Source organism: Eremomyces bilateralis, assembly GCF_010015585.1.
Source record: "Eremomyces bilateralis CBS 781.70 unplaced genomic scaffold P152scaffold_27, whole genome shotgun sequence".
Lineage (NCBI taxonomy): Eukaryota > Fungi > Ascomycota > Dothideomycetes > Eremomycetales > Eremomycetaceae > Eremomyces > Eremomyces bilateralis.
The window spans coordinates 227,848-250,903 of record NW_022985093.1 but is presented as its reverse complement, the minus strand read 5'-3'; the positions used below and the strand labels follow the sequence as shown (position 1 = coordinate 250,903).

Here is a 23,056-nt window from a genome sequence, read left to right as displayed (position 1 = left end):
TCTCAGTTCTCGCATTTGTAATAACTAATATTCCACTAGCAAACTTCATTCATTCACCGTTTCAACCACCAACCTTCATGATCCATCCCCACAGATCGATGCTGAATGTATCATATTCTACACTTGCCTATATGAGAGTTCTATCCATGCCATAACTGACAAAGAGCTATCATGGAGAGCGCCTCTCTAAATCTGGTTGGTCGCCTGCTTAACCACCCGTCGAAAGTTCCAAACTCACCATGGACAGGCCCATGTTCACGCGCGGAATGCATCCTTAGAGACCACGAAGGCGAACATTGCTGTAGCATCGGAAGAACATGAACTGGCGGCCGGAGAGTTTGCGAACGCCGCGAAGGCGACTACAGATCGCGAGGTACCTCGTCCACGTCATGTCATGTTTGGCAGCGTCGCATGTACTAACCGCAAATTCTAGGCTTTGCGAATCCTGTCCCTTCTCGAGAATCAGCATCGTACTCTCTCGCGCATAATCAAGTCCCCAGGCCCTCACGCTGCGAGTACGTCTGGAACGCCGGATCATCACGGTACTCATGGTTTGGAGGCGCAAACACCCCCGACAAGCACAGCGTCCGCTTCCAAAGAAACTGCACTTGTACAGTCGAGCCAACAGCCTATTTCTACTTCTACGTCTCGAAGAAACCCACACAGAGAGTTGTCATCCTCCATCGCGACAAATCTAGCTACTGCACGAGGTAGACCTCCGACCCAACGTCGAGGTTTACCAGCTTCCCCCGAAGTTACCCGTGATAATGCAGGTGGGAAGATGGTGCCGACACCGGAACGACGGGTGTCTCCAGATCTCAGGCATCGCCGTCAGCGACAGCAATCATCGACGGACGAACATGGAAGCGCTTCGTCGCACGAGAAGGCGTCAGATGCAGCGTCAGCCGGTCAACCTGTTCCTGACGAGCCATTCAATCGCTTCTACAACACCTTCGAGAACCTACTCAACCGCCTCTCTGCGCCGCTCGCCTTTGCCGGCCTTCCCCTCACCCCAACTATCGCCGGGCAGACCGCCCAGGAAGCTCCCGATAAATCCAAACCCACCCCCTTGAACCGCACCCGCACGCAACCACCCACCTCCGACCCCCACCCGGACATCACCACCCTCTTTTCCCGCGCCGCCCTCCGCGCCCTCAAAGATGACAACCCCGCCCTCAACCCCGCCGAATCCTTCTACGTCGTCCCCCCCTCCGGCGGCACCCTTACCTACGCCAGCATGCTCGCCCGGGAGCGCGAGCGCGAGCGCGAACACCGCGACGTCGACCGCGCCATCCCGAGCACCATCTCCGAAGGATCCGATGAGTTCGTCGACGCGTCCGAGAACCCCGCGCAGGAGTCGCCGCGGGCGACGCGCCGACGGCCGCTAAGCCGAGAGTCGTCCGGGCTAGGCGGGCGAACGGGGAAGGTAGCGCGGGACGAGCGGGTGCTGCTGCGGGCGGGCACGCCGATGACAGGCGGGGGGAAGACGCGGGAGGAGCTAGAGTTAGAGAACGAGGCGTTGCGGACGTTGATGGATCAGTTGAGTCGGCGGTTGCATATGTGGGAGGCGCAGAGTCAGAGTCAGAGTTGGGCGTTGACGCAGAGTTTGCGGTTGCAGAGGGAGCAGGCGAAGGGGAAGGGGGAGGGGGCGGAGAAGGAGGGAAAGGTGGAGAGAAGGAAGGAGGGGGTGGAGAGGGATGCGGAGCCGGAGCCGGAGCCGGATGAGGAGGCGAATCGCAGGGTACGGGAGTTGGAGGAGGAGTTGAAACGGGAGCGAGAGCAGGCGGCGGAGATGGAGAGGGCGAAGGAGAAGTTGGGGAGGGAGAATCGGAAGCTGCTGGAGGTCGTCGGGAGGTATCGGGAACGGTGGGAGGTGTTGAAGGCAGGGGCGCGAGGGCGGAGGGAGCGTGAGAAGGAGGGAAAGGAGAAGGAGGAGGCGGAGGGATAGTGTCGTACTTCAATAAGCTTCAAAGAGATATTGGGTATAATAATAAGAAATGTTAAATTCTTCGCCTTTCAGCGCTCACCTATTGTCGCCATTTTTCACTATATTATATTAACTACAAGTGGTGAGGAGTACGAGCATATAAATCACATGACATTCGACATGGCTTATTGGCTTTTCCCTATGAACTCTCCAGTGCCTTGTCCACTGACACTATCTACTATTTACGTAGATATTCTTTCGGCTTTCTGAGCCCCCAAAATCCAGAGCCATGATACTGGTACCGTTCTGTTCAACGAATTTCGACATCGGGTCAGCATGGAAGAAGTCCGAGCCCCAGGCCATTGGATCGTCGCCCGCCTAGCAAGGAATAGTTCACCAACCCTCGTCCTATCGCTGTGCTATTTCAAGCACCCACCACCTGGTGACCGTCGTCCTCGGTGCGGCTGTACAGTACTACGTAGTAACCCGAATAAGCCAACCATCGGGAAACCCGCAGAAACAGGAAAGATGTTGAATGGATCATCGTCCAGTCGTCCACCTCGTCCAGCATGTGGAACCTGATCTGGGCGACCTCGTATTTCCTCTAAGCCACACTTCCATTCAGCTCTACTCTGCTTTTCGACATCATCAATATTAATCCTGCTTCTCCGACACTTTACAGTCGATAGATTTCCGGTTTGTCAAACTTTGCCACTCGCTCAATTGTATTTTTGTCATTCGCTTGCACGCTCGTTCAGATAGTCAGGGTTACGTTTGTTGAGGTTGGGAAGATCCGGTCTTGGAAGCGGTCTCCTTTTCGACAATTGCGGGGTCCGATGCTTGCGCCAACGCAATTCTTGAAGCTCGACATTGAAGTTTGCATGAGATTTGACAGCGACCGAAAAGGAGAAGACGGTTTTTCCCGTGTTGGGCCTTTTGAGGCGTTCGCATATTCATATACCTGAGCCATGATGCGGTCAATACGCTTCGACATATCAGGGCTGGCGGTACTCCTCTTCGCAGCCTCTTGCTACGACCCTGTCTTTGCCATGCCACAAGATAAGCGTATGTTGCTAACTCCTCAATCTTCCTCCCTCGTGAATAACCAGCTAACCCCTTCAGGCAACTATATGTTGACATCAAATGCGACGATTACCCCGTCTCCTACTCCCACCTCAATCCCCACCTCCGACCTACACACATCCCCCTCCCCCTCTCCCTCCCCTGGCATTTCCACAGAGCCCGCCTCCATGCACACCGAAATCCCACTCCCTACGCTCGACCGTCCGAACCCGCCGCCAACCTCAAGCCCGGAACTAGAGCCGGACCCCCCGAGCCCTGTAATCGAACCAACCAGTACCAAGATCCCGATTGCCCAACCGATGCCACACCTGGAAAGCTTGCAAACCGCGATAACCGGGACCCTCTTTATTATCCATACGGAGAGACCGGTGCCGACGTTGGACGGGCCGAAACCGCCAGCGAATACCGAAGGGGTGGGCGGTGGAAGTGGTGGTGACATCCCACCGACTGCAGGTAACGTCCCTGCTCATAGTCAGACAGAGGAGGGTCCTAGTCCAACGAGCTCAGGAGGTTCGGGGGGTTCGGGGGGTTCGGGGGGTTCGGGAGGGTCGGGGGGGTCAAGGGGTTCCGAGGGTGGAAGTGGTTCAGGCAGCGAAACCAATACCGCAGCAACGGCTGGAGGCGGCTCCAGTCAGACTACCAATCCGGCAGTCCAGACTGATGGAGGGGCGAACTTGGCCCTAGGCTGGGTCCCGCTCTTGGGGGTAGCAGGAATAGTTTGGACGGGGATTTGAGACAGCATTTCTAGCCTGTTAATATGATATTTGGGAGGAAATAAAATGGGTTCGCAATTCGGCGTATGGGGGATCAATCTGCCCGATGGCAGTATGACGGATCCAAGGAAACGGGAATGGCAATCTGGATGGATTGATATGAAAGTTCCGCGGACGGTATATGCCATCGGGGCCAAATATTAATGTATAGCATAATGAGGAATATGACAATTGACAATGCTGCTCAGTATCCCACGACGATTGAATCAGTAATAATACAGGATCCCACCCAGTCTCCATAGTGAATGTAGTGGTCTAGAAACTTGACTTGGCTAGAAGGCACTTGCAAGACGTAACTGAGTTGAGATCACTCGATACGGACCCTCTTCGCTTCGATACGCCCTAATCCCCGAAGAGTGTGTGCTTCACGGGCGGCGCTGTGGTTTCCTTAATAAGTCATTCATTAGTTACCCGTTTATTAGCACAGCTTTGAAATTCACCCAGGAGGTGGTGGATGTCGGAAGCAAGTAACTCCATCAGTTCTACGAACACCAATATCATTTCGTCTTGCGTTTGGTCCGATGCCGCAAGCCCGTCTTCGAGATCTTCCATTCGCTTTTGGTCCGCGGATCGCTGAAGGACAAGCAATTCACTATCGTCGGCGGAATCAGGCCAATGCTAAATCCAGTCTCGTCGCATTTCCCATGGATACTTTTCTTTCGGGTCCTTTCCTTTCAGGTCTTGCGAGCCCCCGTTTTGAACCTCGGTTGGTTATCAACTCTTCGACACTCGTCAACCACTCGGTCAACGCGCTCATCTGCCTGCCCTACTAACGGTTCTACCATCACGACAGAGGGGGTGGCAACTGGAGTTCTGATACCGCCTTTAACGTTCTCAGAACTGGGTTACAGACCGACTCATATCGGTCGCAACCCTCCGTTCCGCCCCATCAAAGGTGTATCAATCCCCATCTCGACCATGCCCGCCGGACGTTCCTTCTAAATTCCACTCTCCATTCAACGCGCTGAAGCCTAACAGAGCCTCTGTCGGGGAATTGGGCCAAGAGTTATTGGTCTATGCTAGATGGAAGCTGTAAGTTGTAAGAGCTTGGTATCCGAAACACTGGAATGCGAGGAAGATGCAGCAGTAATTCATATCAGCTCCGCTGCTACCACCGTCATTGTGTCAGCAACGGTGGCGAACCCCATATGGAGTTTGAACACGCGACTGCAACAGACAAGTCGCGTGCAGGAAAGTCTGGTTTTGGAACATCTCGTTGGTAGCAAGGCAGCCTAACTATGTCAACAAGGTAATACGGCAAGGGGATTCCAGGGGCTCACCTCAATGGCTAAGCCTGAGCTATTTGGGTGCTGTCGAGACAACTCTTCCTTTACGATGATACGACCCTATGAGAAACCCATTTATGAAAAACGAGCACAACGCGTGAGTGGATGGTCGATGATGAAAGAGAAGATCTGGCTCGGACACTCCAGAAGAAAGCATCCGGGGTGGAAGAAAATTGATGGTCCGTTACCGTTAACGTCCTCCTCCAACCTAGGTTAACGGAGAGTCGTCGTAAAATCATCAACATGCCTAATCAAAGGGAGGATAAGGTATACCCAAGAGGGTGAACATCAGGCGAAAAGAAAGTGACAATTGAGATATTTTCATGGGTTTTAATCCAGAACCTCCAATTTTTCCCCTCTGGATGAAGCTGGCCCAATCTCAATCTCAAAGCCGAAAGGGTTACAATCTATGAGGAGGGTCAGGCCACGAAGTCGGTGGCATTACGGCAAGAAAAAGGCTTTCACTGTTCACTGGATTCAGTGAACATGAAACGGTTGCGTTGTCGATCGTGATTCATGGAGCGTAGAATTCATGCCATTCTACTCAATTCCTAGGCCAAGGCTATCCGAAAGTCAGTATAAGTACCGTTTATTCAGGAAGAGATATTTCGATGCTTCACACCGCAATTCAGAGCGCGTGTCAGAGATCTCTTGTATCTCGGTATCCAAGGTACTACCTCCACGGAGCGGTACTCAGGGATGCCATCGTTTCAAAAGACTTCAATGAAACAACCGTTTCTCAAGAGAAGGTTACCTCTAGAAACGCTACCGTTTGAAAGGTAAAAGAGCTTGGGCAATGGGATATTCGGAACAGACTTTCGGTCCCGAAATTACAGGCAGCGGATTCACCACTGGTTGGTCACGAGTCGACTTCATATTCTGTCATAGTTTCGCAGTGCACTCCGCTGATCTACACGATCCATGCCCTAGGCTCAGTGTTGCGCCGTCATAAGTTTTCAATTACTAACTATATGGCTTTCGCTATAGAGTTTGGCTAAGCGAAGCTTGGACCAGCCAAAAGCCTCATACGGTGCGCAGTTAGGCCATTTACTTTTGGCTGGCAATGGTAGATGATCAAATGACTATTTCTTAACCTGGTGTCATTATTATACGAGGCTTGTGTGTTCTGACACTTGAGTGGGCGTGAGCCCATCGTTTTCGGGACTTGCTTTTTCCTGTCACCACTTCCCACGTTAAAAGTCGCATGATGGACGGGAGGAAGCGAACATGTTCGATCTTCTAACTATGCTACCGGATAGTTGTCGAGATCTCCGAATCAGGATCGGTGAGGAGAAAAGGAAAACCACAGTTATTTCCGTGTACTGCCTGTAAGGCGGCAGTAAGAATTGGCGCTGAGTGCTAAAGTTGCAGTCAGACCTGCTTCAGTAGTGTGCAGGAGAGCATAGTCCGATTGACTGATCCCTAATATTCATTATTCCAACATCTCTCAATATTAACGTATGAACGTGGACGACAACCACTTATTAGCTAATGACCAGTGGCCTTTCTGTTTAATCTCATGAGACTGAACCACCCCTACCTCATCGATTTCAGATATATGGCGCACACACCCTGATCGTGCTGCAAGTATTCAGTTCCGTACAACTCAGCGCACACGATCCGTTTATCCAACCACATACTCGATATCAAGTACGGAATACTACTTGAAGACTAAATCACCGCACTTTAGCTGCATACAGATGCCTCGGGTCCCTGTCGTCAGTCCTGGCACTGAACGTGCTTACCCGCCTCCGTACAACCCCATCTCCAAACACAGAACTAGTCTTGCACGATACATACTCGCAGCTAGCTGAGTACTAACCCCAGACTACCAGACGTCAACCGTTGTAAGTGCAGATCCTTGCCGTATCAGGACCCAGAACAGACCAAAGACTATGAAATATGAACAGGGGTGTTCCGCCTTTTACACTTCACACTTCACAAGACGGATGCTGTGCTGCATGCTGCATGCCGTCCGCATTCCGCAACAATGGTTTCTGATTGGAGCCAATCCAATATTTCTCGAAGGACGTTGGAACAGAGGTGGGTTAAATACCGCTCAATTGGTTCAAGATGAGCCTTAGGTGCATGTCGAGAAGGCAATTAGTGAGCACGAGGAGCAGTCAAAGAACTCTTCCCGTGCAACACTAGCACGAGCCTACCATTCTCCTTCAGAAATCAGAGGATTTTTCGTTCCTGATAGCATCGATATCTCAATGGGCCACTGAATGCATGCATGGAGCAAGCCTTCAAATTCCAACCTAAAGCTGGACGGTCGTGGTAGGCCGTCCTGAGTCCTGACATGGACTAAATAGGTGACTAGGACGGACTATAGGTTCGATTTCCACGTGCTCACGGGGGAGATGATTCGTAATTACTGGACGGCTGGTAGTAACAAGGCTGGAACTTGGAAGGCTGGAAGGGAGATCTCCCTGACGACGCCCTTACTCTGGAAGGTTTGAGAAAAGGAGAAGTGGCAGTTCTACTACTGATTGAAGTCCTGAACCGAGTTTTATGAGCCAGTAGAACGGATCCAATTTCGCGTTTCCCTGTGGCGTTCATGGCGGGCATGGCATCAAGGATGGCAACTGACCTCTTCGGACTCGTTTTACTCTCGGCGGAAGGAATTTCGCTTTCCACAACCAAGGTAAGCGGAGAACCGAACTTTCATCAACGTGGAAGAAATATTCGGTAGTAAAGGACCAAACTTAGGAACATGGCAACGATGCACGAGGTTTCTGGCTTCGGTAATCTCTTCCTTCTTCTGTTCCGCTTGGAATCGCACCCAAGAACGCCAATGATGGGACTGAATGTGACCGAATCCCTTGTACAGATGAAGCCAGCCTCTGACAAGGAACTCGGAAACCCAAGGGGAAGCCACCAATCCGAATTGAACAGGATGTAGGTTTTGAACTTGGAAGATCCAATATCGTGCCTCAAAATCTCGGCTGTGCAGAAGAGCTCGCAAATGAGCCCGATGATCTGGAGAGAAGAACTTTTCAACTTCCTCCCGGGTATAAGGATCTGCGATATCCAGCATCGCTATGGTAGATCCGAAAGCGAGTGTGGTTCGGGAACTGGTCGGCGAAGCGCCGAGCCTGCAGTACGCAGCAGATGTTGCAGCATCATGCATCGACATGCAGAGCGACCAGCGACTACAACAAAGGTACTTGTTGGTCTTGTACTGTAGTCGGTTGCTCCGCCTATCGTGATCTGCTGGAGGCGAGTTTTACACGGATTCCGTGGAGCTTGTACGAATCCCATTACGCTTTCACATCGCCCGGGAGACTTGTGCGAGTCCACGCTCGTTCAAAATCCGTCGGGTTCGGAGCTTGGAACCTTAAAATCACGGAATTGCCATGGGAATCCGTACTACGTACATGCCCAACCTGCACAGCCACGATGCCTTGGAAAAAGGTGTATGCGCGTATCGGCTGACCTCACTCATTGAGATGAGCTTGCATCAACGAATTGGAAGAGCCAATGATGGGCATGGTCATTTTGGTTCTGAGCGTCTTCTCGCGCTTCTCTCATGAAATTGTCAGCCAGGTGAATTGAACCCGAGAGACCGTCATCCAATGAAGCACTAGAAATGAATTTTGCAGCGCGTCTGATGGGATGTCGGGCCTGAAACCCCTCACTCGTCGATGATTGAATCATTGAAGAGTGCAGAGCAAAGAGTTGAACATTGAATTTGACGGATGCTCGGCTCCGCTGCACCGTGCCACGCCATCTAAACTGATTTCTTCAACAATGCACATGTCCGATCTCCCGTCTGGGGAAAAACGTCGTTGATCAGCCATATTCCGAATCGTCGACCTCCGGAACCAGCTTCTTTCGGAAGTCCAAGGTTCTGATCTACTCCCCGCCAAGCATATTGGCATCGGTACAGGAGTGCCAATAAATAAGGCCATGCCTGAAGTCCTGAACGACATAAGGATCGCTGGGACTATAATGTTGGTTTCCTAAGGGACCATCTGCTTGACCGTGCAGCAGATATGGTCTGGTCACTGGTACTGTATGATATCCCGCATGGGAGATGCTTGGACGGGCCGCCGTTGCCACAAGCCCTGTCCTCATGATGCCCTGTCCATCAGGCACCTCCACTCGACAATGTAACTTTCCGCTGGACGTCGAAGGATCGAGGAAGGTGGAAGTATCATGCCATGGATCCGGCGTCAAGTGAAGCCCGAGGCTCGTGGAAGCTGGCGCCACTGTTCCAAGGCTGCTAGGCATTGGTCCCAGCCCCCAGGCTCCCAGCCTTGTGCGATTGGTGAATTGTGGCCCATTCCCCATGGCCCGTGATGCATTGACCAGACGACCACGCTCTCAGCCTCTCATGGACACGCTACGGCACGCACTGGCACCATAGCTAACGAACGATGAGCGAATGGGTCAATATTCGATCGCCATGCTTTCCCCATTTCCCCATATCCGAGAGGGTCTATTATCCAAGCACGAGAATCCGTCGACACTGACAGCGTTAACGAATTAGCCAATCCTATTCCTAGGGCACACGTTAGATTAGCACGGATGCTGGAGAAGACATCGGAATATGGGCAACGGAAAACACCGGCCATGATATGGAATATGTATCAATGGTTGATCTTAGCTGCTCGAGCCTTAAGACAACCTGGTCGGACTCTTGGAGGTAGGAGACTTCATGTAGACTCGCAGAGGAGCTCGACTCTCGAGACCATGTCCCTACCCAGCAGAGATTGTTCGTTGCTAGTTTGATAAGGTATCTTGACACTTACTCCAAAAGTCCCAACCACCAACACGCGGAGTTACTAGCCCCAAGCCCTCAACCAAAGTTCGCACTAGTTGGACAAGAATATGACAGAAGCGAATCGCGATGAGGTCCGCAGTCTCCAAAGCTAATGTGGCCTGTGGGTATCTCAATAGTTCGGACGGGTACCGTTTGGACGAGAGCTAGGGGTGAGTTTACACATGGTGCTGGTGATCTGGTACATTCCCGTTCGAAACTCCCGTTCCCAGGTGGCAGGTGGCAGGTGCCTGCTGGTTGCCGGATCCTGCATATTGGATGGTGGCAGGAAACGGGAAAGGTGACAGAAGAAGCGCGGAGTGGAATGTGGAGACTGGAGGCATGAGCTGATGAGCAGTTGAACTTTGTACAGGTACAGTTTACAGTAGGGACTTGAGCACCAGACACTCCCTGTCCAACTGCCCCTGTCTCCCTGTCGAGGCCCTGGTGAGTGGACATGGGGTGCCTGGATGGGCAGGGGAGGGGTGCCTGAACTGGCAGGGGCCCCAGTGTCTCTGGCGGGTCTTCTGGTCTCTGGTACTGACACTGACTCAGGTCTCGCCCCTCCACCACCATTATGTTGCTGGAGCCACCAACGTGGATGGCCAATGGCAAAATCGCGAAGGCAAAACGACACCACCTCTTCTGATTGTTCCGTACGAAGTCCCCGCAACTCTCGTAAAAATAAGTCGTTACTTGCCAGTAAGGTCTAATAAGGAGTAAGGAGTAAGGCATGTTGAATTGTTGATTGACCGTCTCTAGCCAGCAAACAAAACCACCATAATTAGTTCCTTGCCTACAGGTAAGGTACATACGTAGCAAGGATAATAATAGTACCAAGTATAATATTTAGCATATTATTAAGGTACCTACACATCCTAATTACGGTACTATGTACTGTACCGGGAGACAAGGACCCCGAGTTCGAATCCGGTATTCCTCATCCGGTATTCTCCTCCATCTGTCCTGTTCTGAAGCCGTTTTATGCTTTTCCGTGTCTTTCCTCCGTCCTTCTGTTGCAGCATCGCAGAAACCATGGTTTCATCCCCTTACTTGCTACCACCGACCGTCCACAAACTCCATGAGTCCACCATCCCACCGTCCTATCCTCCGTCCTCCGCTGTGTCTTGATTTTTGATTTTTGATTCTTGACTCTTGACCTAACTGGATTACCCCAACCTTTCCCTCTGGTATTATCGGTTTCCCATAAATGATATTCGCCCCCCTCGCGTTCGCCCGAGTCGCCTCGTGCTGCTTGGTTCCCGCCCGCTCGCCCCCTTCTACCTTTCTCTGGGCCGTCTGGGGCCTGTAGGCTGTAAGACCCGCTTCGTTGCGCATCTTGCAACGCTAACGCTAACACTGAAAGTCTGAAACCGATCTGAAGACTGAACCACGTCTGCTCGCCCCGGCTCAAATACTCGTTGCTCCCGTTCATACTACGCACCTAATTGCTTCTTCCCGCCACCTCACCTTCCACATGTCGCATCACAACGAGTACGGAGTCAGCAAGTCCACATTGAAACGTCTCCAAGCCTCCGAAGTCCAGTCCAGCCTCTACGACCTCGGTCTTCTTAGCAAGGAGCGCGATCGTCCCTCTCGACCATCGGGGACCTCCAATCGCAAGATCCCCTCCAAGTCGGTGGAGTTTAAGACAGAAGAGAGTCACAGTACTTACTTCCCCTTTTCTTTGCTCTGAATGGTTGTTCGCCACAAGCTTCTGGAATTTGGTGTGAGCTGCGTCAATTGATTCAGATATTGATTCGAGTTTTTTTGTATGTTTTATTCAGACTCTCGACCACTCTCCCTCTCCTCCCGAGTCTCCGACGACCGCCCACCCTCCCAAGCTACCCGATACCACGCCAAAAAGTCGGCCGCTGCTTCGCGATCGGGACGAGGTGGCATGGCAAGCGTTCTAGACCAGGAACGCTCGCGGACCCGACGAGATCGGACCTTTATCGGTGCCGAATGCGCCGTATGCGAAGAGCCATTGGAACACACCCTCCGCGGCGAGCGGATCCTGCAGTTGTCCTGCGCCCACGTCGCACATGAAGCTTGTTTCTACGAGTACATCCGCGAATTCGAGTCGCAGTATTGCCCGACATGCAAGTCGCCTCTAGGGCTAGACACGAGTCGAGGGGGAAATGTACTGGACCTCGGTACGATGCGTTCGATATTGCCAACATGGAATCTAGCTGATCATGGGCAACAGAGAAATTAGGCTCGATAATGAGATCGTCGCAGCAGCAGCAGCAGCAGCAGCAGCAGCAGCAGCAGCCTCCACCGCTGCGGGATGGTAGGCAATCCGCTATGACAAACCCAGGGTGGGACAATCGGACGATGGGCGATACGGACTCGCACCTGCGGCCGAGCCAGTCACTAAGCGAAGTTCGGGATCCGCGTATGCGCGATAGCGGCCAAAGCAACCCCATCGCACTAGACCGGTCGGCATCAAGGAACCACTACCGCAACGATAGTGTTGCGACTGGAACCGCCTCCTCCGACTATGCCGAGCCTCATAATCCGATGCGAAGGCACGATTATGACGTCCAATCCATGGAAACGAGTCTCAGCAGCCCTCGCGGCTCACTCAAGAACCCGATAGCACCACCCAGCGTGATGGTTCGGAGCGAGTTTCCGACCTTAACCCGCTCCCGCCAGCAACAGAGCCTAACGTGTCTAGTCACGATCGAGGTTGCAGAATCGAAATGGCGGCCTGACCCAGAAGACATCCGGCACGCCCCACCACTACCGACGCATCCAAGCGTAGACTACTCAATACCAAAATCTCCGGCGGTAAGCAAACGCCCGACTATCCCACGCCAATCGCAGGAAGAGCTCGATTCGATCACGGACGAATTGCAAAAACGTGTCGATCACTGGCACGGCCTGGACTTCTCAAGGTATGGACTGGATCGTGGATCGAGTTTCCAGGTTTCTCTCTAATGTCTGTAGATTCGGAAAATTGAGGCTGCATGGCCAGATCCGCGTGGGCAAGGATCGACAATCTTGGCAGGATTTGGAGTGCTACCTATTCACCGAAATGCTGATCTGTGTGAAAGAGAAGAAGGTCGCTAATCCACCAACATGGGACGGGTCGGATTCGGTGATGAAGAAGACCAAATGCACCTTGAAGGGCTCGATCTTGATTCGAAAGCATTTACAAAACGTGCAAGCCTCCCAAGGTAGGCCTCCATCTCTAACCCAATACTGATAGTGGACGCTGACTTGTGCAGACGAGCCCGAACCTGTCCTCACCCTTGCGCTCTCCGTTCCCGAACTCCCCTCATTCCATCTCAAGTTCCAAAATCGTGGTCAGCTGGAGATGTGGCGGCGGGCTCTGTTAGATCTCAATGGCTTAGAACAACAAGGGTCGAACGATTATGACCAAGAAAACTCTGGAACCGACGAGGACGAGTACAGGAATTCCTTCAACAAAGTCAAACGGGTTTCTTCCGTCAATTCCTCCTCGTACGGCGGTGGCCGATCCTACCACACCGCACCCACCGAATACTCCCGTATGGGCTCCATCGATCAGCGAATGATCGTCTCTCCCCACGTTCCCCTCGACCTGGTGGTTGTCATTCCGGTTTCGTCTTCGATGCAAGGCCTCAAGATCAACCTCCTCCGCGACACTCTCCGCTTCCTCGTTGGAAACCTGGGCGAACGTGACCGTATGGGCCTCGTCACCTTCGGTTCAAGCGGAGGCGGCGTGCCGTTGGTCGGGATGACCGGGAAGACGTGGAATGGCTGGAACAAGATTCTGGACTCGATTCGACCGGTGGGACAAAAGAGCTTGCGGGCGGACGTAGTCGAGGGTGCCAACGTCGCAATGGACCTCTTGATGCAACGGAAGTCCACCAACCCTCTCTCGAGCATTCTTTTGATCAGCGATTCATCAACTTCCGACCCTGAGAGTGTGGATTTCGTGGTCTCTCGAGCTGAGGCTGCCAAAGTCGCCATCCACTCGTTCGGACTCGGTCTTACCCACAAGCCGGACACGATGATCGAGTTGTCAACGAGAACCAAAGCCTCGTACACATACGTCAAAGATTGGATGATGCTTCGCGAATGCGTGGCTGGGTGCTTGGGCTCCCTGCAGACGACTTCGCATCAAAACGCGAAGCTCAAACTGCGTCTCCCCGAAGGTTCGCCTGCAAGGTTTGTCAAGATCAGCGGCGCCTTGCACATCACCAAACGCGCAACCGGGAGGGACGCCGAAGCTGCTCTTGGGGATCTGCGGTTTGGCGACAAGCGTGACATCCTGGTACAACTTGCGATTGCACCGGACAGCGCGTCGCCGGAGCAAACACCACAAGACGCATGGGAATCCTTGGTGTCTGGCCTGGAGGCTCTTGGAGGTCCATTCGATTCCGAGGACCAGCGCAATCTCTCCGTCGAAGAAGTCCCCTTGATCCAAGCAGACCTCGTCTACGGTGACATTCTACGCGACGGCACCGTTGCCCATCTCCCCCGACCGTCCCTCCTCACCATCACGATGCTCCCGTCCAACAGCCGGACCAAGTCCCTGGTTCGCCCTCTCTCGCCCCCCATCCCACCTCACCCCTTCGTCGTCCAACGCCGCATGGAACTCCTCACCTCTGATATGCTTACCCGTGCCCTCACCCTCATTTCCCGCGGGCAACACGAACGCGCCCACCATCTCCTCTCCGAAACCCGCTCCATCCTCAAAGGGCTCGGCAAAGGCGGCCTCCCGCCTCTCCCCCCGCCACCGCAGAGCACTAACGGCCACGCCTCCAGCACCCGCTCGCAGAGCAACAATTCCCCCGTCAGCGGCAACGCCCCGTCGATCAGGGACCAGGCTACTGGGTCCACTCCTACCACCCCCAATCCAGGTGTCTCTTCCAATACGCCACCCCGACAGCACACACCGTCGCCACCGCCCAACATGCCTGCACCGCACCCGCTGGCGCCCGCACCGACCGGGATTGATCAGACCACCATGGCAGCGTTGGATGCGGAGCTGGAGAGCGCACTGGAGTGGATCCTGCACCCGGCAGTGTTTGGGAGGGACGCGCGCAAGGCCGTGCTACAAGCCATTGGCGTCATCTCGAGCCAGCGCGGGTACACGTTTCGCAGTAAGATTGAGGGGATGTGGGCGGCGAGGGTGGACGGGGTGGGGCGGTGCGTGCAAAAGAGCCGGGACTGGCGGGAGAGCGGAGGCGAGGGGATCACGGAAGAGCAGTGATGAATATCGGACAAGGATTTTTGGGATTTGGCGACACGGTCCGTTTGTGACTGTCGACCCTGGAAAAGAATTGTGATTTTGACCGCATGATGATTGATGGGTTCTGGATCGGAAGGGATCGCCTAGAACTTACGAAGGCACGAGAATATTGTTTCGTCCTCTGACTCGAGCGGAGAGGACGTCTTGTCTGTTCTGGACGCTGCTCAGTAGCGGTGCTCGACAAAATCGTCTGGCCATCCATGGCGGGAAGTCGGACCATTTTGCATCCCTACTAGACGCGGAGCATTGGGCTCCAGGCGAGGATTCACGATGGGGACGCAACGGGGAACGGGATTGAGACAACCAGGGATGGGGAACGGGTGACTTTTCAGGAGGAGATACCTTGTACAGCGTGTGTTTGACGAACCCAGGTTCGGATTTGGATGCAAGTTTAGTTCGCGATCCCGGCGAGATTTGTATATGCCTGTCATTGTCGTCCATATCTTTCACGGCACGATTTGATACCTCTTCTAGCGACATTTTGGACGAAGTATGAAGAACGCGAGATTTGACCATCATCTTCCTTTCGAGCCCCCTTTTGCCATTGAGATTGGTAGATGGTGAATTGGTGATGCACTCGTTGGCTGGTAGTCTCGTACACGAGCAAGCCATCGCTTAGCCAACTGGTTGGAACCGTCGACGGCTTTCCATAAACGGTCCTTGACTCGGCCGCCTTGCGCGTGCTCTGTAGATCACTGGGGAGGCTCCAACATTCCCAGCAGCTCTGAAACGCCCGATACCGTTGGGGAGGACGGGAATCCAGACCATTGGGACGAACGGCTGCAAACTGCAATGTGACAGCGAGTCGGGATCCTAGCGGTCCCATTGTATACTTATGGGCTGAAGAGCCGTTGAGTACATTTGCCCAACGACATTCTATGTATTACTCACAATTTGGACAATGGCCACCTGGATTTTGGTGTTCGCGGGCTTGGGCTCAACTAGGGCTGGACACGAATATTCGACTATTCGTATTCGTACGAATATTCGTAGTCGAATACGAATAAAATTTAGAATTTCCGCTTACTAATATTCGTACGAATAATATTCGCATTATTCGTAATTATTCGTAATTATTCGTCTATCTCTGAAGCTATTTCCATGTATCTCGCATCGGAGAGATGGTCGACAGAGAGCTTTAAGCTGGGGTCACTTGGCTTGCTGAATCGTCAGGAGTGATCAATTCGACGCTATTGATATGCTTTGTATCTCTTAGAGCTCAAATCCTCCAGATCGTGTTCGGGTAAACAAAAGTCGCGACTGTTGGGCATTCATTCATTGGCTCGGCTTTTGCCGAATAAGTCTTGGCATTATTTACGAATATTCGCGAATAATACGAATAAAACGTCTCAAAACTTAGTCGAATACGAATAATCGTTCAAGAGGAAAAGTCGAATACGAATAGCCAAAATCCTTATTCGTGTCCAGCCCTAGGCTCAACAAAAATCAGGCAGGATGAGACTGAGAAGGACTACCCATCCAGGCCCAGAAACATGTCAAATTTCGCATCGTCAATAATGTCCAATGCCAAATTATACAGGGAAGGAGGGTTAATCTTGATTTGTGTGTCGTGATCCGCAATATATTCCGGGAACTCGATGGAACTGGGGCCCAGCGAGAATTGCGATTCTCCACTCCATTGATACGGCCAGTTCGGCCTGGGTATTGGTGTTGGTGCAAGTTGAAAGCAATAATAATAGGATTGTGTTTGAGGACATGCATCTCATGATTTACGAGGACTTTGAGAAGCCATGACTCGCTGTCTTGATGTTTCGCGTCGAGAAAGGGTCCTTTCTCCGGAATATCTCGTGCTCACTGCTCATGTCTCAAAATCAACCCCCTCGTCTCGAAACCCTAATTAGCGAAACCACTCAAACCCACTGCATACAAATCATGGTAGATTGTGTAATCCAAGCCAATTGTGATGTTTCCCAAACCCCGTCAAACATGTCCCGATCGCTTGTTTAGTGTGCCATATCTCTCGTCGGACGCGCTGACGGGGAGGCGGGAAGGGGTTAGCTATCCATGAGTTCGAAGTCTCGCTTTGCCTGAGCATCCACATCCTACCAAATCTGCAGTGTTTCCACCTGCTAAACCTCTATAACGGCCGTTCCATCATCATGGGACGGGCGACTAGGTAAGCTTACTGGAGTCTGGAGTGATATCGGTCACATCGGATGCCCCATCTCCGTACTTCATGTCTCATCAGCCATCTCTCATAGGACAGTGGTGTGCCCAACGTCTCTTGCTCTGCCTTACACATCGTCTGTTCCTGAATCACGGAGTGCCGAGACCTACGAACTGCATAATGTGTAACTCACGGTTGTTGCTTTTCGTGATCTGGTATGCGCACATGGTTGGTCGAGTGTGACGGTGGTCAGTGGTCAGTGGTCAGTGAGCGACGGATGCCGTGTAACTGTGGCACTGAATATGACCCCGAACTCTCCGGGTATGCACGGGAGGAACAGAATCCTGGAGCAGCCAGTTCGCGGGATCAGATGCCGGGATTGCCTCAAGTGGTGATACAGCTGTTTGGGCGCGTGGGGTGTCTACTTCCACCCAGCTCTCAGGAGTTGAATGGTCGAGATGAAGATAATGCTGATTGAGGATACCTGTAAGGAACTGGTGAGCGGTCAGATGCTGTCATTCTGTTGCAATCTTTTCTATGTTTACTCGAAATCGTCGTTATAAGCACTGCCTGGCTTCGTAAGATGCAGAGCCAAATTTGCAGCCCATCCCGGGTTAAGTTTGTAGTGCTGAAGACAGTAACAAGGCATTATCTGGAGAAGGGTTCTCAGATATGCATGACCCTCAAAGTCCGTCTTTGGAATGTAACATTTCACGAAAGATCAGAGGCCTAATGTTCATTTCTTTCCCCGACCCCTTCCAGTCTTCTTCTTCGGCTTCTCCTCAATTTCTTCGTCATCGTCATTAGTAGCTCGAGCTCGCTTCTTCGCTGGACCTTTAGCCTTGCCCTTGCCTTTCTCCTCGCCATTATCATCGCCTTTGGCCGCGGCCTTCTTCTTCTTGGGCGCTTTGATGTACTTGTCCTTGGTGAGATCATCCTCATCATCACCCTTGGTGTCATCAACCAGTGCTTCATCTTCGGACTCCTCGATCGCTTCCTCCAGATCGGGCTTTGCCTTGTTTCCGACCCTAGGCGCAGACACAGTGGATGGTTTCATGAATGGCACCGGGTGGGATCGTGCGTTGTAGCTGTAATATTGTCAACCTCATGTCCTATAGATTTTAATGCAATATTGAGCGGAAACTTACAGTCTGGTGAAGGCCGATTTTGCAGGAGCATCGATCTTGAGCTTAGACGCATCCATGCCGCCGATACCAAGCTCCTGGATCGCCTCATAATCCTCTCGGGTCAGGAAGTAGCTGTCAAGCAGATCGATCACCTCATTAGCAGCATCTTTGCCTTCGACCGACATCTTTTTGGCTGTGTATTGCCAAAGCAAGGGCATGTACTGCATCCTCACTTCGTTTCGATCACCGCTGCCGCGCAGGCGGAGATGAGAATGCATCTCTCGAAGCATGCGGCCAAGCTTGCCTTGAGCGCTGTTCTTCCCCAGCCATTGCGTGAAACTGGTGTTGTGACCAACAAGGGACCCGGAGACGAAGCTCGCAGGCCGGACGAAAGAGAACATGGCATGAGTTGGCATCAAACTCCAGTGTTGCTGGCTGCCATGGATCATTCGGTCGACCATATCACCATCACTGATGCTCTCGGCTGCTTGATCGAAGAGCTCCATAAGTTTGAGAGAGCGTTCGCGTCCCTGATAAGTCTGTGCCTTGATCGGCTGAGTGCCTAGGTAGTTCTCTTGCATCATGAGAGGGCTGAACTCATGGTCGTTGAAGTACAACTCGCTTTTGTCATTCAGTGTGCTCTTACTGGACGGCGCGAACATGCCACCGGCTAGGATCTTCCGGACGATATCCCATGGTTTCAAGATGACGTGTTTCTCCCATGCCTTAGACATTTCTTTGGACTTGTCAAAGTCCAGATCATTGGACGCATGGTCCAGCTTTGCAGTGGATACCATGTTGACGACTTGACGAATATCCGCGTTGCTCCCTTCAATCAGAGCGTTGATCACGTTCGGGGGAAGTCTTATACCCTCCCGGAAGGCGATCGTGGTGATCCGAGACCGGATTTGGTCCACCGTGGGACGTCTGAAGGCCAGGTCAAACGCCACGAGATCGAGTGGTTTCATCTTCGGCTGGCGTCGCTCGTTGCAGATAAGTATAATCGGAATGCGGGTCTTCCTGCATACCGCCGCGAGAGCCCCAACCCCTCCACGATCTCCAGCGGACATACCATCCACTTCGTCCATGATCAAGACCAGCTTCTTCTTGGAAGTCTCCACTTTCTTTCCATCTCCTGCAAAGTATCCGAGGACTGAAGTGGTATCAAGGACTCCGCGCAACCCGCTCTCAACGAGTCGCTTGCTGCGCGTATCGCTCGCGTTGCTCTCAACCACATCAAATCCGGCAACCTTCGCCACTAAATGTGCTGCGGTGGTCTTGCCAATGCCAGGAGGACCGTGAATACAGACCGCACGATATCCGCCTGTTCCGTCGGCGCCCAGCATCTTGAATTCCTTCTTCGCGTTCTTCGAGAAGTTCTCCAACCATCGCTGCAGTTTCTCAACCTGACCCTTATTCCCGCAAATCTGGCTCAGTTGTGTGGGGGCATATTTCACAGTCCAGAGGTCAGCGCTTGTAGGACGTTGTGCTGGCTGGCTGGACGCGTTGCCAGAAGCGGCGGCGGCGGCAGCTTCAGCCTTCTTCAACTTCTCCTTCTCTCGCACAGCTTTCTCCTCCTCTTCTGCCAGTTTTCTGATTCTCTCCTCTTCCGCCTGTTGTTTTTCCTTGAACGCAGCAGCAGCCTTTCCAGTCCCTCCATGCGGCGGGAGTTTTCGGATCAAGTCGAAGAGACCGTCTTCATTAATGGTCTTGATGTTGTGCTTACGGATCGTCTCCAGCTTCTTAGGTCCGGCGTCCGATCCAAGCACGACGTAACTTGTCTTGCCGCTTGGGGCGGTTGTGACTTTGCCACCATGTCTTTTGACCAAATTTTGAGCAACGTCACGCTCCATGTACTGTAGAAGGCCGGTGAACACAAAAGTAAGCCCTGCTAAGCAGTTTTCAGCTCCTGTAGGAATATCTCGAGTGCCAGCGGCTGGTGCGAGGCCTGCATTCTGGGCGTGAGCTTTGAAATTGAACTTCCCAGTCTCTCCGTCGGCTCGTGAAGGGGGAGTTGGAGGTCGGACAAGCTGAATCGAGTCGTAGATGCTCTGAACCTTTTCGTCTTCTGGAGTATCCTCCTTCTTCGCCTTCTTCTTGGCCGGTGCCTTCTTGGGAGTCCCCTTAGCTGCTCCGCGTTTGGTTTTCGTCACAGGTTCATCATCTTCCTCTTCATCATCGTCGTCTTCAATGACAGGGGACTTACGCTTCTTGCTTGGAGTGCTGTCCTTGCTGCGCAACGATGGTCTGCCCCTACTCCTCGTCGCCAATGGCTTCTCCGGCGGTTCAAAGTCGTCATCATCATCCTCCTCCTCTTTGACTGCTGTAGAACGTTTGCCCCCCCGCTTCGCAGGCTGAACTACCTCCATATCACTTTCTTCACTCTCTTCTTCGTAGTCATCATGTCGTCCAGCACGTTTCTTGTAATCCGCCGTGAACACATCATCTCCGCCATCATCGCCGTCGATGAAGTCTTCGTCCCTATCTTTGGGCTTCTTGTAAGGAGAGGGCTTCGGGGTTACTCCACTCCGCGTTATAGTGCTCGTGCCATTCTTCTTCTCAGCTGTGTCTACCGGCTTATCCTTCGACTTGCTAGCAGCTTTGACAGGCCCTGATCGTTTTGGCTTCGCGTCCCCAAAGTATGCCGAAGTCGTAGTCGCTTCGCCATTGGGAGAGTGGTCATGACTGCGGAACATGATGTAAGCTAATGAAATCGAGGGGTTCTCAAAGTCGACTTACACTTGCTTCTTCGATGCCGCCTTCTTGGGGGCAGCTGTCTTCGTGCTTCTTGTTGTTAGCGTGGTCACCGCGCGCGGATGAACATCCGTACCTGATCACCTCCTCATCTGAGTCGTCGACGGTATACTTGCTCGATCTCGACTTCGACTTTGCTTTGGCAGGCTGTGGATAACGCTTAGTACCTGGAATTTTGAAGCACGAACGGGAGATGGCAATCGGGAAGTTCACTGCAATTTCATGCAGAAAAAGCCTATGTGGTGATGTAATATAGGAGTGAATAGGATAAATTCAGATAGAAATCGAAGGTTGGGGGCGCGTGAAATGCTCGGTGATTCACCACTTACCGAATTGCTCGGTTTGGAATCGGCGCTGGATTGCGCCTTCCCGCCGAAGAAGCTTCGAATGTCCGACGGCATCGGTGCCTCAGGATCGCTCAAAGCATTAGGAACTGAATTTCTACAACTCTGTTCGCATTAATGTTTAGTGGATTATAGGGTCGGAATTCGGATGAACCTATGAGGGCACGAGCGTTGTGTCAATCGAGCAAGAATGCAATATGTACAAGGGCGTGATGATTGAAAGTGAAGCTTTCAGTCGTTAGAAGTGGTGATTTGGTGAACTCTCACAGGTTTCCGTCGCACCAGACGCGTGATCACGTTGAGACGCGTCCTTACACGTGACACCGCGCCAAGTTCGAATTACTCACGTGATAAAACCACGGCATATTCCGTTCTAGCCTTATAGCCTGAGGCATAAAACTACCAGGGAGCTCCCTCGTTCCACTCAAACAGTTCAGTTGGACTTCGGATTTCAACACCTCAGAACCCTTGAGATTGTAAAACGGTTATACCCAACTGCCTTGGTTTGAACCCAATTGCCATCCATTATGCCTCGAATCGGGGGCAGTGTCGCCGAGCTGGGGGCTCTGTTACATAAACTATCTCTAACCCCATGCCGCTCATGCCGTACGTTCTGCCTGGAGTGATGCTCAATTTGGTGCTGATGAAATATGAACTGCAGTACAAGAATCCCGCCGTCGTTTCCCAATTGCCGTCTCCTCGCGCGCCTTCAGCGCATCATCCCGCCCTCAGAACTGGCTCATGCCGAAAGGTGGTGAAACGAAAAAGTCACGAAAAGGTCGCCCACATGTTGCGACTGGAGGGAGCACCCGTGGAACCACGATAGCCTGGGGGGACTACGGATTGCGAATGCTCGACCATGATCGCCGTATCAGTGCAAAGCAGCTCAAAGTTGCGGAAGATACCATCAAGCAACGCCTGAGAGGCATGAAGTACCAGCTATACAAACGGGTCTCAGCGAACATTGGCGTGTACGTGTCCGGAAATGAGATTCGTATGGGAAAAGGCAAAGGCAGCTTCGACCATTGGGCTGCGAGGGTCGCCGTATCCCGGATTCTATTCGAGTTGAAGGGCGATCTACACGAGCAAGTCGTCCGAGATGCATTCCGGTTGGCTGGGGCCAAATTGCCTGGTAATGTCACTCTCCATCATGGCGATGTCACTTTCACTGACCCCATACCACACAGGCAAGCACGGGTTTGTCAAGAAGGGCGATGCTCCGATTGTGGGGATAACTCAACTGGGAAATGGTGTGACCTTGGAGAGCTTGAAGAGACCCAGGAAACAGCTTCCCGTAGAAGAAAGTACCGAGACCATCCCGCCGACAGCCACATCGACAACACCAACATCAACCGCATCGCCACCGGCACCATAAGGGGAGTGACTACCAAAAGTCATGACCAATGTATTAGTAGATTGAAGAGCATCGAGCGGGACGGGCGAGCCAGCATGCGGTATCCACACATTGACGATTGCACAAGCTCTCTTGCTTTGGATGGAACCAGAGGTATTGAGGAAGTGTTGCCAGTCTAGGAATCAAAAGAGCATAGAACCATACACATTTGCATTGGGTATACACTTTTTTTGGCAGCAAGAGCTCATATGGAATAACATGACTGCTCTC

The 23,056-nt window shown here is 52.4% G+C and overlaps 8 protein-coding genes across 8 annotated transcripts; 4 read left to right on the top strand and 4 right to left on the bottom strand.

The window, feature by feature from the left end:
- Nucleotides 1-247: 247 nt before the first annotated feature.
- Nucleotides 248-1,903, top strand: P152DRAFT_372737 (uncharacterized protein; the record flags this gene model as incomplete). Its single annotated transcript, XM_033675545.1, has 3 exons — nt 248-373; nt 434-1,426; nt 1,487-1,903. Coding segments are annotated over 3 exons (1,536 nt in total), but the record flags the coding sequence as incomplete, so codon positions are not given.
- Nucleotides 1,904-2,702: 799 nt separating this feature from the next.
- P152DRAFT_172133 (uncharacterized protein) lies at nt 2,703-3,799 on the top strand. Its single transcript, XM_033674102.1, has 3 exons — nt 2,703-2,992; nt 3,050-3,511; nt 3,583-3,799. Exons 1-3 carry the CDS (start codon nt 2,896-2,898, stop codon nt 3,669-3,671), a joined length of 648 nt encoding a protein of 215 aa, XP_033530818.1. The 5' UTR covers nt 2,703-2,895; the 3' UTR covers nt 3,672-3,799.
- Nucleotides 3,800-7,415: 3,616 nt separating this feature from the next.
- P152DRAFT_172061 (uncharacterized protein) lies at nt 7,416-8,466 on the bottom strand. The gene has a single exon (XM_033674101.1). It carries the CDS (start codon nt 8,206-8,208, stop codon nt 7,678-7,680), a length of 531 nt encoding a protein of 176 aa, XP_033530817.1. The 5' UTR covers nt 8,209-8,466; the 3' UTR covers nt 7,416-7,677.
- A 1,407-nt stretch (nt 8,467-9,873) lies between these two features.
- On the bottom strand, nt 9,874-10,569 carry P152DRAFT_452293 (uncharacterized protein; the record flags this gene model as incomplete). Its single annotated transcript, XM_033678286.1, has 1 exon — nt 9,874-10,569. One exon carries the CDS (start codon nt 10,567-10,569, stop codon nt 9,874-9,876), a length of 696 nt encoding a protein of 231 aa, XP_033530816.1.
- A 1,039-nt stretch (nt 10,570-11,608) lies between these two features.
- On the top strand, nt 11,609-15,040 carry P152DRAFT_404041 (von Willebrand and RING finger domain-containing protein; the record flags this gene model as incomplete). The annotated part of the gene is made up of 4 exons (XM_033676734.1): nt 11,609-11,990; nt 12,044-12,734; nt 12,787-13,016; nt 13,068-15,040. 4 exons carry the CDS (start codon nt 11,609-11,611, stop codon nt 15,038-15,040), a joined length of 3,276 nt encoding a protein of 1,091 aa, XP_033530815.1.
- Nucleotides 15,041-15,105: 65 nt separating this feature from the next.
- On the bottom strand, nt 15,106-16,115 carry P152DRAFT_171988 (uncharacterized protein). The gene has a single exon (XM_033674100.1). The coding sequence runs from the start codon at nt 15,689-15,691 to the stop codon at nt 15,170-15,172; it is 522 nt and encodes a 173-aa protein (XP_033530814.1). The 5' UTR covers nt 15,692-16,115; the 3' UTR covers nt 15,106-15,169.
- Nucleotides 16,116-17,719: 1,604 nt separating this feature from the next.
- Nucleotides 17,720-21,670, bottom strand: P152DRAFT_442469 (DNA replication factor C, large subunit). The gene is made up of 5 exons (XM_033677744.1): nt 21,418-21,670; nt 21,165-21,235; nt 21,074-21,118; nt 18,356-21,019; nt 17,720-18,295 (listed from the first exon to the last, which is right to left on the bottom strand). The coding sequence occupies exons 1-5, from the start codon at nt 21,487-21,489 to the stop codon at nt 17,944-17,946; spliced, it is 3,204 nt and encodes a 1,067-aa protein (XP_033530813.1). The 5' UTR covers nt 21,490-21,670; the 3' UTR covers nt 17,720-17,943.
- Nucleotides 21,671-22,128: 458 nt separating this feature from the next.
- P152DRAFT_403968 (mitochondrial ribosomal protein L16) lies at nt 22,129-22,807 on the top strand (the record flags this gene model as incomplete). Its single annotated transcript, XM_033676731.1, has 2 exons — nt 22,129-22,569; nt 22,625-22,807. Coding segments are annotated over 2 exons (624 nt in total), but the record flags the coding sequence as incomplete, so codon positions are not given.
- Between the last annotated feature and the right edge of the window lie 249 nt (nt 22,808-23,056).

What these genes read in the sequence shown, in the direction of transcription:
- P152DRAFT_172133 (XM_033674102.1), top strand. Translation starts at nt 2,896, where the DNA reads ATGATGCGGTCAATACGCTTCGACATATCAGGGCTGGCGGTACTCCTC. An exon ending in TGCCATGCCACAAGATAAGC is followed by an intron (nt 2,993 to 3,049) that starts GTATGTTGCTAA and finishes TAACCCCTTCAG; the next exon opens with GCAACTATATGTTGACATCA. An exon ending in GGAGGGTCCTAGTCCAACGA is followed by an intron (nt 3,512 to 3,582) that starts GCTCAGGAGGTT and finishes AGGGGTTCCGAG; the next exon opens with GGTGGAAGTGGTTCAGGCAG.
- P152DRAFT_172061 (XM_033674101.1), bottom strand. Translation starts at nt 8,208, where the DNA reads ATGTCGATGCATGATGCTGCAACATCTGCTGCGTACTGCAGGCTCGGC.
- P152DRAFT_171988 (XM_033674100.1), bottom strand. Translation starts at nt 15,691, where the DNA reads ATGGCTTGCTCGTGTACGAGACTACCAGCCAACGAGTGCATCACCAAT.
- P152DRAFT_442469 (XM_033677744.1), bottom strand. Translation starts at nt 21,489, where the DNA reads ATGCCGTCGGACATTCGAAGCTTCTTCGGCGGGAAGGCGCAATCCAGC. An exon ending in GCGGCATCGAAGAAGCAAGT is followed by an intron (nt 21,020 to 21,073) that starts GTAAGTCGACTT and finishes CATGTTCCGCAG; the next exon opens with TCATGACCACTCTCCCAATG. An exon ending in AAATCGGCCTTCACCAGACT is followed by an intron (nt 18,296 to 18,355) that starts GTAAGTTTCCGC and finishes ACAATATTACAG; the next exon opens with CTACAACGCACGATCCCACC.